Raw genomic sequence first — 17,785 nt, 5'->3', positions numbered from 1 at the left:
TTCGATTGGTTGCTTATAAGTCGTTGGATGCAAAGAACCAAGATCATACCGTAAATTTTAAATGTCTTGTTACTGAAGTTGAAAGAATAGAATCTGATGTTGAAGTGTTAGGGCTCCACACTGTTTTTCGTGTGTCCCCTCACTGAACCTGGAGACTCCTGGAGCACCCAGATCTGTCAGTGCTTGCACAGGCATAGGAGAAGGTACTCCTGTAGCTGTGCCTTTTTTTGAGTGGATGTGACAAGGCAAAGGCATGAGGTTGGACAAAATCATCTGCCAAGCTGGAATGTGAGTGCTGAACTGAGGAAAGTTGAAACAGTGTCCATTAGGGAACGTGCTGAGCATGTCTATTGTATAACGCTGCAGCAGTACTGAAACGCAAATGGCTGCTGGCTGTGCACAGGCAGGTCTTTAATATCACAGGATTTGGTGCATGATAAGCCAAGACCCTTTTTCATGCCACCTCTGTGGTGAATATTTATTACCAATATTAGTTAAAGCATAGTAAACGTGTACATTAACTGTATATACATAATTAAATTTTACCAGCGTCTGACAAAAGAACGCCTATGTTAGAAGAGCAACTAAATTTGCAATTAAGAATATTTACTAAATAGCATATTTTTCCATCATATGACCCTCTAATGTGTATTTATTTTGATATCCAAAGCAATGTGTATTTACACTTCTGAGATGCCTGTTGAATCTAAAGATGTATTTCACGGGGGTGCTGCAGATGGTCTGTGTGAGGGCAGTGTTCTGCTCAAAAGCTGTGTATATTAGTACAGCTCATGTGCTTTTGCTGATTGTGCTGCTTGTTCAAAGTGAGCTGAGATAATGCAAAACCTTAGCTATAAGTTCAGATACATAGCAGAGATGAACACCTCTGAATGGTAACACTCAGCTTTGGGGACACCTGTATTTTTTTGTATCTGCTTTGTATATCTTCTCCTTTCTAGCTGCAGTGATTGTGACAGAGCATGGCTTCACTATTTCATTTATATTTATTTTAAATTGTGACGGAAATTTGAAACTCAGTATTTTTGTCTGAGTCCCACTTCTGTAGGAAAGGAATATTTTTATAACCTTTTGCTGCAATCCCTTCTCATGTTTTTTTTTCTTTCTCCAGTTTTGCCTGTTTCATTGTAGTGTTACTCAGTCTGTATTACCATTTTCAAAACCCGACTAATTTAGGCAATTTTTCATGTTTTTAGGCACATCTTTTGACATTTCTGAAAATGTCTCTACTAAGAATTTCAAGTCTTTTCAGTAATGTTCGTTGGAGTGAGAATGCTTTTCAACCACTGCAGTTGCAAAATTTTTAACTGTCATTGTTTTTTAACGCAGATAAAACACTTTATCTCTTTCTCCTTTTTAAATATTTTTGCCAAGTTCAGACATGTGGAACATACATGTAACTTGTAATGTAGACGAGAGAAAAGAGAGTGAGAGCAACTTTTTCATGTTCCCTCTCCAGAAGAACCCTTTTAGAGGTCAGAATAGCCAGCATAATTGATTCCTGCCAGAGGCAGTATGAATTTATATCTTTACCCTTGACTTGACTTTTAGCCTATATTTGTTTAGCCATTTAAATTGTTGTAGCTGTTTCTTTGGACCATGCCCTTGGCAGTCTCATTGTTGACATTTTCACAACACTTCCTCTGCATTTGAAGTCATAATGCCTGGAAGTATTTTTGAAAGAAAGCATGTAGGCTACAAGTAAATACTGTGTAACTCTAATCCCAAGGGTTAATGCTTTCCCAATCAAAGCAAGCATTGTGTAATATAAGGTGTACTTCCTCACAGGGAAGTTCTGACTAGATACTGAAATTGTAATTTTGGTGTTGCATTAGCTGGGATATGCAAACATAATGCTTTAAAGATGTAATTAGGGCTGTTTAGAGAGAAAAGTTGATTTTAAAGTGTCCAGATGAGAAATTAAAGGAATTCACTTGCCTTTTCTTGAAGGGGGGAATTTATTTTGAGAAAAATAATTTTTAAAATTAATGAGCCAAACGGTCATTCCCCCAGAGATCCTAGTATTTAATTCATCTGTTTAGTGAATCAAACATTTCCTTTTGGAGTGTTTAGAATTGATCAGAATCCCATTGTATTTGAAGACAAGGCAGAATTACAGGGTCAGCAAAGCTAGTTTTACTGATGCAGAGGTGCAAAGTATAGGGAGGAGTGCATGTTTCCTAGCAGTGTCAAGATGGCTGTAAAATTCCCTGTAGTTCCAATGGCTCTTTGAGCAGGAATGGTTTTTCTCTTGTACTGAGGTTTGGCTGTGGCCACTGAGGACTGCAGGTCTTTGCTTCTGAGCAAGGTTTCAGGATTAGCCTCTAAGTCACATCCCCTTACTGAAGTAAGAAGCAAGGCAGTTGGATGTTAGCTGCTTGAGAGAGAGAAATGTTTTAATCCCTAATGTCTGTGTGGTTGTCCTTCAGTGTGGAACCATAGCTCGTGCTGTTGGAGCTCCCTGTGCTCCACAGTCACAGCCCAGTGCCTGCTCCTGAAGGGAGGTAGTCAGACTTTCCCTTTCAAGAGCAGAGCATAGGTCACTCTTCCTCTACAGATCTGCTGCTGAGTGGGTCTCTTGTTAATGTACACAGCAGAACAGCTAAGAAACCCACCCATGTGCTGGAGAGCTGAGTTCTGTTGTGCACTTCTGCCTCTGAGCTATAGCTTAGTGGAGAGCATCTTAGTCCGTTGTTTAGGTGGAGACCATTTTGCTGTGTAGAAAATAATGCCAGGATTCATAGTCCAAAGAAGGTGGGCACAGGCAGCAGCCAAGTGCTGTATTTACCAGCCTTTGGGTACATAAACAATTGCTCAAGGGTTTGGGCCTAGCCCAGCCTTTTCTGTCCCTTTTCCTTCTCAACATGATTTGCACTCATAATAGATTTTCCTTTTGTTCTTCAACACCTTACTTGGAAGAACACAAAGTTTCAGGCTCCCAGGGAGACCTCAACAGGAACTTATTCAGACATCTCAAATCTCTGTAACTTTGGGTATGTGCAGAAGTGCCTTTATGCTAGGGGAACTTGAAAGTGAGACCCTGGAAAATCTCACATGACTTTGAAGAAGACAGTTTGGTGACAGATTGGCAGAGACTTCTAAGAGAGGGTTTTTGGTCTGAGGATGACCAATGAGAAAGATGTTGGAGTTATTTCAAGGTTTCTGGTTACTCCAGTGAAAGCAGCTGTTGCTCAGCCAACAGGCAGAAATCAGCCATTTCTATGTCCCTGTGCCCTTGCAAGGGGGAGACTGAGCAGGTGTAGCTGTGAGGTGCCAAAGTATGCTTGTTGAGATAGCACGTCACTCCCTCTGTTCTTGTTTTCGAGCCCTAGGAAATATGGTACCAGTTCCCTGAGCAGGCATGTGTTGGCTGTATTAGGGGCCAGTGCTCCCTCTGCATTATTCTCATGAGCTACAACTGATGGGAATCTGCATCTTGTTGCGGAGGTTATTAACTCAGAATTGGGAAAAATCTGAATAGTAAACAAGTGCTGAAGTGTTTTCAGACTTGCACAGTTTCTTGCTCATTTTCTCTTCCTTGCTCTTGCTTTAGTTCCCACGTTAAAAGTGGAGTAGTGTCAGCAAGAGGCTGTGTGGCTTTGGAGAGCTCCCCAGAGGTGTAGGCTGTTGAGGGTTGCACAGCTGTGAGATTGAGAGTGTAGGCAGGAACACGCCAGGTGCTTTCCAGCAACTGCAGCCATTGAACAGACGCCCCAGCTTTGGGATGTGGAACTTAATGTGCAGTTCCATTTGTGTGTCCGTCGCTGTTTCCTCCCTGCACGCCCCCCCGATATAAAGGTGTTTCCTAATTCTGTGCAGGATCAGCAGATGCACTCTGCCTCCTGTGTAATGTAATCACTACTGAAATGGAAATACCACTGTAATACAGCAGCAAGATGTCAGTGACTTCAGCTGTCTCCACTTTGAGGGGGGTACCTGTGTAGTTCTGTCTAGTACAGCATGCTGCTGGACACTGCTGCCTTTCTGCTGCTTAGTGTCCAAAATATTGTAGAGATTGAAACTGCAGTGATTTTGAAGGGGGTGTGGCTGTAGTTTCAGTAGATGTGTTTTGTTGTGGTTTTTTTCTTCTCGCAGAAAACTAATAAGAAATTTGTTGCCTCAGGAGACCAAGCCAAGTGAATTTCAAAGAGGCTTTGCACTATCATATAGCACCATTTCAGTCTCATGCTTAGGGGAAATTGGCTACAAGGATGAGGAAGCAGAGCTGTGTATCTGCAGTAGTTTTGGCTGGATTTTGCATCCCATTGCTTTCCATTGAAGCATTAAATAGTGACTACTGCTGGAGACAGGATATTAAACTTGGTACGATTGCATGTGTGCTTTTTAGACCTTTTGATTCTCAAGGAGTGAATGAACTCCCTTATTATAAAACTTCTGTTCTAATTCTTGTAATTTAACAATATCATAAAAATCTTGTATAATGTATATGCAGTTTCTAGTTTTGACTTACAAAGGCAAGTTTAAACCTGCTCATAAGTCCCTCCTGCTGTGCTTAGGAGCTGGTAGGCAAGGTAAAATGCTTTGTCAGCAAAGCAAAACAAGTAATGAGAACTAAATTTCTGTTGCACTGAGAAGAAACCACCTCAACTTGTGAATTTCATATAGACAGGCTTCAGTATTTGTGGAATTATTATTTTGAATTAGTTTTGCAGAGTCTGTAAGCTGGTGAGTCCTTTTTTTCTTTTTTTTATTTTATTTCTTTTTCTCTTTTTTTATTTTGGTAGTTCTCATTCTCATATGCCTACCTTTATCTTGTTATGACTTCATACCATGCTGAAAGGTTGCAATTCTCTTCATGTGGACACACTTTTTTCCAGGAAAGAAACTGGTGTTGGGGCTTGAAGGGAGCTATAGAATACATAGGAGACATTGAAACTACTTAGTGTGAGGCCAAGTGTGAGTAAAGATAGCAGAGAACCTGCTGAAGTGCTGTGTTTACAGGGTCAGAACACAGGGGCTACATCCCTCTGTACTAATTGAAAAGATAAGAACGATGCGGGCTAGGAACAGCATTCCCTCGGTCCTGCTGCCAAGTGCAGGATACAGCTCTGTTCCACAATGGCTGTCAGGCCTCTGCCAAGCCCAGGTGCCCTCATCCAGCCTTCCTGCTGGGGATGGTTCTGGCACCTGCTTCATCCTGCTTTATCCAGGAGAGCGCGAAGTGGCCTGAGCCAAAACCCTGAAATGTGCTAATTGTTAAACGTTTTGGCTAGTACTGGAATGTCTGCCTTAACCTTGTCTTCTTTAGTAGCCATTTAGCCCAGCTTATTGCAAGCTTCCTCACAGATATGTTGGGGTTTAAACATAGAGACATAGAAATGTTGGTTGGAACAGAGTTCTGGAGGGTGTCTAGTTCATCTTCCTGGAAGGAGCAGAATGTGTCTGGTCCAGAATTAAGGAATCCTGGAGGTAGCTGTAGAGGTTTTATTAGTTCTGTTTCATGAGCAATGTAAATTAATTTTTTATTTTTCTTGCTTTCAGTGAGATTTGGCAGAATCCTTTGTCAAGTCTATAGTGCTGGGTTGTGTGTCCCTGACAAGTACAGTGTGTCATCAATCCCAGACAAATTTTTTGCCTGAATAAGTGTTAGGAGCATTTCTCTTTGCAGTGCTGCAGGCAGGATGGTGGCAGCTGTGAGTCCTCTGGGCAGGCTCCAGGTGTTTTTCATCTCTCCCTAGTTAGTTAACTACATGCAATATTTCCACCTCTGCTGTGTTACAGTTTAGGAGGGGTACTCCCCAGTTTAGTGCTTCCACAGAAAGTCTCCAAACCGTGCTGCCTCACTTCCAGACTCTCCCTTCTGCAGTGGGCTGGAGAGGAGAATTGGAGGCATAGAAGGTGAAGATCATGGGTTGAGATAAGAATAATTTACTGGAAATGGCAATGAGATAAGAAAAGGAGCAGTAAGGGCAACAATATTCATGACAGAGAGTACAAGAAAAGAAATGTTATTGCTCTCTGTGGAAACCTACAGCAGACAATACTGCTCCCTCTGGCTTGGAATTGGGACAGTAAGGAACTTCTGCTCCCCAGAAAAGACTCCCTTCCCCCTGCCCCCAGTAATGATGTGAGGAGGTATAAAATAACCTTGCTGTCCTGCTCATGCCCTCTGTGGGCTACTGCAAAAAATTAACCCTGTCCTGGCTGGAACCAGGACATGCTGCTAAATTTCTGCTTGAATACTTAGCTTTATAATATTCTACTCAACCTCAGAAATATATTAGGCATTTCATTTCTTAATTTTGGTATCACAGAATAATTTGGGTTGGAAAATACATCAAAGATCATTCAGTCCAACCATTAACCTGACCTGACACGTCTGCCACTAAACCATGTATCCAAGTGCCCATCTACATGGCTTTTAAATACCTCCAGGAATAGTGACTCTGGGGTGACTTCCCAGGGCAGCCTGTTCCCATGCTTGACCACCCTTTCCTTGAAAGAATCGTTCCCAATATCTAGTCTAAACCTCCCCTGGCATAGCTTGAGGCCATTTCCTCTTGTCCTGTCACTTGTTACTTGGAAGAAAAGGCTGGCCCCCACCTGGCTAAAAAGTCCTTTCAGAGAGTTTTAGAGAGTGATGAGGTCCTCCCTGAGTCTCTTTTTCTCCATACTGAACAGTCCCAGCTCTCTCTCAGCTGCTCCTCATATGAGTCACTTTCTAGACCTTCACCAGTTTCATTGCCATTTGGACTCATGCTCAACTTACTGTCATCTGCAAACTGACTGAGGGGATAGACACTTGATCCCCTTGTCCTGATCACTGATAAAGGTATTTAAACAGGACTGAGCCCTGGGAAACACCACTAGTGACCAGCCACCAGCTGGATTTAAATCCATTCCTTACCACTCTCTGGGCCATCCAGCCAGGCAGTTTTTACACCCACCCAAGACATAAGCAGTCAGTTTCTCTTTGAGGATGCTGTGGGAAACATTGTCAAAGGCTTTAGTAAAGTGCAGGTAGACAACATCCACAGCCTTTGCCTCAACCACTAGACAGGGATATTTGTCATAGGAGAAGATCATCTTAGTCAAGGACGACCTGCTTTCCATAAACCCATGATGTCTGGGAGAGGAGAATGTTTGGAAAGCAGTTGGTGCCTTTAACTGGTTTGGGTAACGTCTGAAATCCAGGTATTTATTGAGCACAAATTCATATATGGTCTTTGTGCTCTCACTGTCTTTTATCTATCTGTAATATTGGAATGATCAGATGGAATTCTTAAAGGGTGATGTGAATACTGGTTACATCACATATATTTAGCATTGGGAACAGTAGTGTGTGGGATAATTTCTTCTTAATTTCATCCCTGATTGTGAACATTCCTTCCTCTGTGGCAGCCAAGGGAGGGACCAAGTCAGTAATTTTTTTCTTTGTTAGAAATTTCACAACATAACCTAGAAGAAGATAGGGATGCTGTTGACATAGTGGGAAAAATACTCCCTGAAAGCAATCTGTTACAGATTATTCTAGTGAAATAATCATCTCCATACATGTTAAGTTAGAGTAGGAATTAAGATTTTTTTTCTTCTCTATGGCTTCATTCTCCTAATTAATCATGTGTAATTTCATATTAAATGATTATTCAAGACTAGAAGTGGCAATTTACTGCTATTTTGAAATAAAAATTACCTTGGAGTTTATGATTGCGTATTCTGCAGTTGGATGTTGCTGTGCCTCATTGCCTCTGTTCCTGTTACAGGTACATGTGACAGCATTGCAGCAATGAGTGGAATTTTAAAGAGGAAGTTTGAAGAAGTTGATGGCTCCTCACCTTGTTCCTCTGTGAGAGAATCAGATGATGACATTTCTAGCAGTGAAAGTGCTGATAGTGGTGATAGTGTCAATCCATCCACTTCTAATCATTTTACCCGTAAGTATTAACTGTGTACCCAAAGAATTATTCCTGTTTCTTAAAATAAAATAAGTTTTGTGGTTAGATAAGCATGATTATTTTTAATTTAACAAATCATAAAACAGTGTCTCCATGATATTCAGTTTGTGACTTGCTCAAAACGACTTAGTAAAATACTCTTACATTCTTTGGACTTCTTGTCTGTTTGACTGTTGCTGTAAAAGTTTAAAGTCTCTTGGAAGCTCCTACTTATTTGCTATTTGAATTATGTTTGTAGTTAATGTTAGCAGTTATGTTCAAAATATTTCGAACAGGTACTGTAGGGAAAGTGCTTTAGCTCAGTTTGTTTATTTTCCTTAGCTAAATGTATTGCAGCTGTCAACTCTCTGTAGTACTGTATTAGTGAGAGTTCTTCTCTAAAAACAATATAAGCTTTCTTTTATTTGGATCTGATGAATGCTGTGTATGGTACACATTATTTTAATAGTTTCTATTTTTCAGGTACCAGAGGATATCTCTGTACTTCACAATGATTTTGTGTACAAATAAGAGTTTGGACTTAAGTTAGCAAAGCTACATTTGCAGCATATATTTCTGGGCAAGATAAATTTACATTTTATGTTTGCAGTTTATGGTACTTGTATTAGGTGATTATATTATTTATTAATAGTGAACTGCATCTCCTAAAAAGCAGGGGTTTGCCTCCTTCAACTCTGTTGCATTTAGATCTCCTCTGTGGAGTTATTCCTTAAAACTGTGAGCCAAGGAGTATTTGAGGCTCCTCAGTTCTGCCTGTACAGAATGTAGTCCATGTGGTTTGGAGTGGTTTGGAATTACCTAGAAATCATGTTTGTAGCATGTGATATGAATATTCCTATAACTGACTTACCTACAGATGCTGCTGTTCAGTTTGAATGGACGTTTAGATGTGAGGATCTGAATCCTCTTTGCCCTGGGAAATGTTCCTGTGCACAGGAGGGACAGGCACAACTTTTGAAATGGGTTCACATGGAGCACCCTTGAGGTGCTATATGATATTTAAGATGCAGTGCTAGTTGAGGACCTATTTTATTGAATAGCCACAAACAAGTAAGTGACCCAGTAAACCTCTTTGGTAGTATTTAGAAATATCTTGGTTATCTGCAATATTATCTGCATGCTGCTACTTTCACATTTGCATCTGTTGAAGAAGTTAGTTGATTATTCATAGACTGAAAATAGGCTTTTTACATCAAACAGTCATCCCCACCCACACAGATGAGACCACAGTTTTATTGTGAATACATGCATGTAACAATAAGCTTTAATTTTAGCTGACATAACAAATAATTTAATTTAAAGAAGCTTCCCTTTCTGTGAGAGAAACTACATTTCAGTGTTACAATTAATGATTTATCTGACAGAGATATTTGTGGCCAGAGTAATAAATGTTTATCTGTGTGGGCACTCACACACGTACAGAAATTGTACATATTGCATTTTTTAAAAATATATCTGTATATATCCATTGGCGATACAGAAATAGAAAGAGCAAATAGTTTGTGTGCATTTATAGTATTTTTTAAAAAGTATTGTCTTTAATATAGATGCACCAGCCTAAATTCCAAGAAATCAAATACAGAACCCCTGTATTACTTAAGAGCTGTTAAGTGATACTCACCTGAAAATTGCATGCACATGTAATGTGCACTAACAAAACTGTTAACAGTGTATATTGGAAGGTATTTTGTTCATGCTTTAAACTCATTCGTCTTCCATAACAAAAGACAAGAGACAAGAGTTTTTCGAAGTTGAATATTTGAATGTAAATATAAGGTTGAGTTCTGTGAGACTTTTTCAGTGAGCAGACTGAAAACAGCCAGTACAGAAAAAAGGCTTGTGAGATTCCTTGCCTCTGTTACATGCCTGAATACCTCCTTGATGGAGATTATCTTCCTAAGCTATTTCCTGACATGTTATACCATTTTCTGTTCTATTTAGTGAGACACTGTCCGATCCTGTGTACTGTCTTTTTTCTGGTCTGTTTTCATATAGGTGAATGTGAAGTTCACTATAAACTCTCTTTTTTACTGACTGGAAAAGGGGGAAAGAGTTGCGTGATCTGTAGTCAACATCAAGATCTATATATTAATTCTTAAATTAAGAATTTTAAAAAAAATGCTAACATGGTCCTCTAAGTCTTATTTTTTCTTTCTAATTTACCTGACAAATAGATAATTCTAAATTGCTTGTAACTACATCCTCTTCAGAACTTCAGCAAGCAGGCAGTTTGCATATAAATCCATCTAGCACAGCTGATGCATCCCTGTATTTACACAACCTTTGAAATTATATGTGTTGGGTCAGATAAACAGGAGCTTAGCAAGAATTCTGCACCATTAGTCTTAAAGTCAGTTTAACCTGCCAGCTAAATGAGGCACACAGCCGCTGTGGATCATTCAGGTGGGCAGAACTACCAGAAGATAACGTTGTTCTCAGCAATTAACCCTGTAGTGTGATGGCAGAAAACACATGGCTGAGATGGCTCTAAGTGCTATTGCTTGTGACTATTACACAGGGATAAGTACAGAGTTTCACTAACAATATATCCATTTAAACAAATAAAGACAGCAACACGAAGAAATTAATAAATCCCTAGCCTAAGTTGCAGGCATCTGAATCAGTAAATAAAAATTACAGTCTATAAAGAATAGGCAACTTTTACCATTAGCATTTTCTTGATTAGATGTGTGTATTTTTAAAGATGTGTACATTTTTAAATCTCTTAGCAAATGGTGATGGAGTGCCTCCATTACTGATGGCAGATATAATCCCTGTTGTGTATTTTACTTACCTTTCTCAGTCTATTGAAGCAATTTCAGTTTGATTCAGCAGGTCATTAGTCACTGAAGATTTACTTTAATAGATGCCAGAGCATATTACCAGCTAGTCCATATGCCTGTCCCATTTCACAGCCCTGCCTTCATATCAGGAAGAAGGATATTCATCTTCAAGTAGCATTGCAAGCATGCATGTACAGTATTAGTCAGGACTTAGGCATACAGGGCTGGAACACTCACAATGCCATTTGAGCTCCTTTCAATTGCCCTGTTCAGTTCTGGCACCCCACTGCTGTGTTTCATCTACTCCACAGCAAGCTGAAAAACCTGGAATTGCTGTTGAGGATGTCAGTACAACACCCTGACCATTCCATTATTGTGTGTACTGAGGAGCACTGAGTTCCACATTCCAACTCAGCCGTGGGGAATATGTGCCCTTCCCAGGGAAGGGTAATGAAGCTTGTGAAGAGTCTGGAACATAAATCCTGTGAGGAGCAGGTGAGGCATCTGTGGGTATTCAGTGGAGAAAAGGAGGCTTAGGGGAGACCTTATTGCTCTCTACAGCTCTAAGAAAGTTTGTGGCAAGGTGGGGATCAGTCTCTTCTCACAGACAAGGGGAAATGACTTCAAAGTGTGCCAGGAGACGTTTAGGCTGGATATTAGGAGAAACTGCTCCACTGAAAGAATAGTTAAGCATTGGAACAGGCTCCCAAGGGAAGTGGAGAAGTCACCATCCTGGGAAGTATTCAGAAAACAAGTAGACATGGCACTTCATGATAGGGTTTAAAGGGCATGATGGTATTCAGTCAAAAATTGTATTTGATGATCCTGGAGATCTTTTCCAACATTAATAATTTGATGATTCTGTGATTCTTCCTGCTTTGGTGAGGTACGTGCCTCTAAATGCTTGATGGATTTTTTCTGATACAGAGGAATAGCCAAATTTAACTTATAGAATCACATGCAATTGAAAGACCTGTGGGGACCTTGTGAAAGCTGTCTTTTGCACTTTGGTGCTGGTAATAACTCCCCATAGCACATTAATCACAGGTGCAGCTCTTAAGAAACATAAAGAGCTGCTGCTTTCCTCTGCCATTTCAACTTCAGTGTCGTGTAATTGAAACTTTACTTCTCTTTCTTGCCTGCAGTCACTTGAGATAACCAGCAGCAGTTTAGCTGATAAGGTGATTGTCTCCAGCAGGAGGTGGTGTCATCACACAGTCTGGTTGATACCCCCATCAGTTATCTCTCTATTGCTATTAACATCATCACTGTCGTGAGGAAGGTTATACTGTGGCCATAATCATCGATCCTGTCATTCTGCTAATTAGGGTACTGTCTTTAGAGCACTTTTGGATGTACCTTGGTTCATTGGGAATGGGGCAGGTCACTGAGGGCTCTGAGAAAACCCTTTGGTCTCTAAGTGCTCTTGCCATCTTTTGATTTTGCTGTTAAAGATAATGAGGTATTTGAAAACACAAATACATCCCTGTTGCAGTTCCTTCAATATGCCCTGTAATGGACTGTTCGAAGTTTGTACAGTTGCAAACTTACTGAGATTGCCTCATCTATGTGGCCATGTGCATGACGTGAAAGAAGGTATGAAATCTTTAGGAAGATGTAGCTTCTGAATTATCTTTATAGAGGGATAAAGTTTTATTTGATGTAAGGTCAATAGCACAAGACACTACCAGAGCTTTGAACTTAAGCTGCATGTTTAATTGCTGGTTCATGATAGAAATCTAAATGAGTTAGAAGTGGTGGTGCTGGTTTACTGTGGGTAAATACTTAGGTGTAACAAATACAGGCATTCCTTTTTTCATGGCATCTTGCAGTTATTTATGTTGCCAGCAACCAGGCTTGGAATTTCCTTGTTAATGAGGGATATGTTCTTATTGCTGTTTCTTGACTCATGTTATGAAATGCTAATAGGTTGAGAGGTTCTTGGTATTTGATTTTAAAATTAGTCAGCTCATCTGAGCATTAAAAAGCAAGAAATGCAAATAAATTCAGTGAAATGTAGTGCAATGTCTTTGCTCAAACTCACACAAAATGACAAGACAGGGTGTGCCATGACAGCATCTTTTCATCTAGAATAAGGAATACTGTGGTGACAATTGTTAAAAATTGAAAAGAGGGGTTATAAGGCAGGCTCCCACTAGTTTTTCAAATGATTTGTGCAAGTAATTATGTTTCTATATTTTTTAATAAGTTCTCTGTTATAAATTAGTGCAGTTTGCACACAAGACAACCAGAGAGACAGTTTTTGCTTACATGATGTTTTTGTTGGCTTAGAAAGCATCAAAATTGTTTTGTCAGAAGATGTTCCTGATAGATACATAAAGTATGTTTGTAAACGCAGGGTGTCAGTCAACTGAATGGGTAGCTGTGTTTGCATGAAATGGCCATTCACAGGAGTCACACATAGGATGGGACAAAGGATTGCCTGTAGAGTCATAGGAAAGCTCAGCAAATGCACCTGTTATTCATGGATGTTCCTACAGGGATCCCTGGTAGGACCTTCCTCCTCACAAAGCTTGGGCCAAGGACAGGAATAATCATCTGTGGAACAGCACTGGCATTTAGAGGAAATGATGAGGCAGAGAGCATTTAACCATCTCCAGTCCTCTCCACAGGCTGATATTGCAGAATGGAGAAACTGGACTAGTATGAAAAATGTCACAGAAAAGCACTCTGGAGGTAGAGAGTACTGAAAAAGTAAACTTAAGCTTTCATTGAAATTTCAGTGGTCAAGTTCCAGCTTCTAGTATGCATCCTAACAAACATTTCTGCGAAATTGCAGACAAAACACTTGACAGTGAGGTAAAATTATTAAAATACAAATTAAATCCTCTCTATTTGTGTCAGACTTGTCTGTGAGCTAGTAATTTCAAAAACCTTTTCAAATGTCACTTAAATAAATGTGGCATTAGGCAAACATTCCTATCCAATTCCTCCTGTGAGGCAAATTTAGCTTTGGCTTTACCCTAAGGGAAGCTACTGGAAGGATAGAGCAGTGAAATGTTCTAAGTAGGTGGTGGTGTTCCACAGCATTGTCCCTTTTCTCTCAAATTTCCACTAATTTACAACTGAGTATGCAGTTCCCTTCAAGACTTCCAGACTCAAATTTCTTCTAGAAAATACCTCCCTTGTCTTCAAGACTACGCGTTTCTTTTGGAGGGTATATTTTATGTCACAGGATTTCCTCTTAATGTCGATTTCCAGCATGTAGGAAAAGTGTTTTATCTTTCAAGGTTGGAAACTTGTATATCGAGTGTATGGAGACTCTTAGAAAATACATTTTGGAAGACAGTCAGAGAGGAGAAGTAAGAAAAAGAGGTAGAAGTAATTTCTGGATGCAACCTTTTCCTAGATTTTGCTTTCTGTGAGGGTTGGGAAGCAAGCTGGCTTTTATAAGCAGTGTTCTGACCTGGATTACCAGGAGGGATTAGGTTTTGCTGTTGTGTGGTGGTAGACTTGATGAAACACTGCACAAAAAGTCATGGAGCAGGTGGAGAATAGTGCTAATCCTTCTTGCCATAATGATTTATATGACACTGGGTATGTAACAAGCAGACAAATGGGTAGCAGAGTGTAAGAAATGCAGCATTTCCACTGGTCTAAGATAGAGCTTTAATCCAAAAGGCTGCTTCACACATGTTTTTTCCAGCCTTTTGAAATTTTCACGTGCTTAAGATATTTTTGCACTTGTGACAATGAATTGCTTTGCCCTCATTGATGCAGGAGCGTGAGTAATCTGCTGGGGAGCCATATGGTTCACATTTATTTTAATGTGTCTTTGACATCAGAGAATAGCTGAGACAGCAGAAGAAAGTGCTTATGCCTTGGAGTTCAGCCAGAACTGAGATCATTTAAGTTTTATAATCAAAGAACTACCAGTTTTCTGGGTAAAAAATGTTAGAAAAACATGATGAGCTTAAAATGTCATTCCTATCAAGATTGTATAAAATTAGGAAGCAGATTTTGCATTTGATGGATGAATACAGCTTCAGCGAGTGCTTTTCTTAGGTGGAGATTTGAATTCCATTTCAGCCAGTAAACATGGAAGGAAGTGCTGTGTCTTCCACAGGTTTCACGTTGCTGTAGCTCCACTGCCCAGCTTGGAAAATGAAGATGTTGAAAGGCAAATGGACAGTGCTGCTGCATAGTGCCTTGGATATATGAGAGAGCAAGTCAGGAAAGCTTTGTTTCAGTCTGCCAGCATTACTGCTCTTACTTACCTATTGCATCAGTTATAATTTATTCATATAGAAATGAAACTTGGGTGATTCTTTTAAGCATACATTGGACTACTAGTGGAAATATTGATTTTCCCCTTTAGAAAACTACTTTTCATGGGATTTGGGAGTTGGATGGGCCAATGATGACATCTGCTACCAAGATACAAGAAATAAATGGTGACTAAGTATGAAAAAACCTGTATTTTTCAAATTTTCAATAAATTTTGTGGGTGTATGTATATTCATGCTTTCTAATAGATCAGCACATATGTATTTTGTGTGTTCCTCTGCTCTTCCTTGAGTTGAGCAGGGTCCTTAGCAATGATTCCAGCAGATTTAACATACTGTGTAAGGTACAGTGCATGTGAAATAGCAAATGCCTCTGACTCTGAATAAGATGGTAGTTCTGTTTTGGTTGGCTTGAAGCAAAGGGTTTGAATCAGGTATAGAGCACTTTGTTCCTGGTATTGGAAAATGTTCAACATTTCCATTAAATATCTAATAATGTTTTTGAGCTCACATCAAGGCAGCCCTCTGCTCAGAGATTTTTAGGAAGTGTAATAGACAAGAACACAGTGCTTTGCAGTGCTGACTGTGCTTCTTTCCGTGTCCTTGGCAGCTGAGGTTGTCACAATTCTCACATCTCCTCACTGACATTCTAATCTGTGCTTTTGAGTAATCAAATACAATCCTGTGAACTCCTGTAGCTCTTGCCAGATCTGTTCTTGTAAACAACATTCACATAAATATGAATATATTCTAATTCCTCCTGACAGTAGCATTCAGAAGATGACCGTGGAGTTCTTCATAAGGCCTTAACTGGCATTTAATGAGCTCTACCAAAAGATAGGATGTGTTCCAGCTAAAGTAATCCCATGTATTCTGAGGGCTCTGAATGTTTATACACGTTTAATTACAGATTGTCATATAATGTGTCTGACTCAGAACTATAACATTAATAAATAACATCACCAACTTTAATGGCATTTACAACAAATGTATGTCAGCTCTCACATTGTCTTCATACATGTCTTCAATCTGAATTTACAGTGCTGGTGACAGTGCAGTTACTGTATGGCAACATTTTCATGAAGTTCAGCTTAATTCTATTTTGACACAGTTTTAATCAGTGATATATCAAAAACGCCACAAACAACCACAACTTCGATGGTATGGCATTGACAATTCAATTACTGAAAATGATAAGAACTATAAAAAATTGAAGACAAGCATTAGTGGATTCTTTAAGACAGCCCATGACATCTGCAGTCTTAACTGAGAGACTGCTGACCGAACTTTTAGGCATAATTGTATGGCAGTGCATGAAATTCATGTTCTAATTTTGTACACACATGGCAAAAATGCACATAGTGTAAAAGCTCCTTCATGGTATTTAGTTTTTATCAGAGATGACTTTTTGTTATCTGGGAATAACTAGATCATAGACTTTTCTGCTTAGCTTCATTTAGCTACTAATGTTAGTGTGTGAATAAAAGTTAAGGATCATTTATTTATTTATTTATGTTTAGCCAATAGTATGAAAGTAGTATCTCTACCATAAAGAGATTGACAGACATGAAAAACAGAAGAGCTTTTATTGCAGCATTTTTCATTCCTGCCAGTAAAGCAGCCCTGTCAGGAGTTCCACAGCTAAGATCTAAACCAGATTACTGTCAACACAGACTTTGTGTTGTAAATACTCAGGTTTACAGATGAGGATTCAAAGGTTTATGTGATTCTCTAACTTTTGAGATTTACAAGATTTAATTTCTTCATGAAACATATGTGTGTGTATTTTTTCAAGAGCAACTTACCTTTCTTTCCTTGAGTATTTTACAATAGTTTTATTTCTCATTTCATTGTGACTGGTTCATTTATTTGGCGGAAAAGCTGCTTGCCTCTCAATAGCTGCCAGTATTTATTCCAAAACACAGGCATCATCCAGGTAACATCGATACTGTTATATCGGAAATTGGATACACCCCAGAATTGTTTGGATACCTCCTACACCAGAAAAAGGGTTTTTTGATATGCACTTTCTTATGTATTAGAGCACATTGGCAGTGCAGGTTCTGATTTAGAGTATTTACTTTTATTTTACATTGAAAGAGAATGTCTCTGTATGAAAATTACCCCATCTTAAAAATGCTAAAAATTGGTTTTATTAAAGGTGATTTTGTTTTAGAACTGTGGTGTATATGAAAAAGAATAGCACATTAAAACTATATTTAATATCATGCAAAATTGACACATCCCTATCAACTAGTCTGCTAATGAAATACCCTCTTCCCTCACTAAAGGCTTCCTATGAACATTTTTGACAAGATCTATTGATAGGAGGTTTGCTTCAACTTGGATGTAAGTTAAACATGCCTAATGTAACAGAATTTGTCTTTTGATTTCCCTTTGTACATCCTACATCTTTTTTTGTAACACACTTTACTGGGAGCATATGAGTAACAGAACCTCATCTTATTTATCTGTTTTATATTCAAATCTAGCATACCTGAAGGAGGTCTGAAGTGCCTGTTATTTATACAGCAAACCATACTTTCAGCAGTTTATTAGTACTTAGGAGAAAGAGCCCTGTTTCAATGTTTCAGTGAGCCACAAAGATTTCTGTGGTAATATCTGTAGGGTACACTGTCTGTTATTTGAATACAGGCCTTTATTTTCTAATATACTTGCTTTTCACACAGTTTGGTAGATGATACTGGGGCTTTTGGCAGTTTAACTTCACGTAGACGTTTATGGATTTACGTTTGTGGTGATTACCATTTCCAACATAATAGCAGTAATGGAGACTGAAATGTTTTACCTGTGACAATAA

General features: G+C 39.2%; 1 protein-coding gene across 4 annotated transcripts in view; it reads left to right on the top strand.

The window, feature by feature from the left end:
* Positions 1-17,785, top strand: part of CSRNP3 (cysteine and serine rich nuclear protein 3) — a 98,407-nt gene that overhangs the window by 62,915 nt on the left and 17,707 nt on the right. For all 4 annotated transcript variants that reach the window (XM_014880869.2, XM_088168113.1, XM_088168114.1 and 1 more), the window contains one exon: positions 7,743-7,913. In XM_014880869.2, coding sequence (XP_014736355.1) covers positions 7,743-7,913 — 171 coding nt within the window. The remainder of the gene's footprint in view (positions 1-7,742; positions 7,914-17,785) is intronic.

The sequence above is a fragment of the Sturnus vulgaris genome, chromosome 7 (genome assembly GCF_052056855.1).
Source record: "Sturnus vulgaris isolate bStuVul1 chromosome 7, bStuVul1.hap1, whole genome shotgun sequence".
Classification (NCBI taxonomy): Eukaryota; Metazoa; Chordata; class Aves; order Passeriformes; family Sturnidae; genus Sturnus; species Sturnus vulgaris.
The sequence above is the reverse complement of the archived record's forward strand: the minus strand, read 5'-3'. Positions and strand labels throughout refer to the sequence as shown.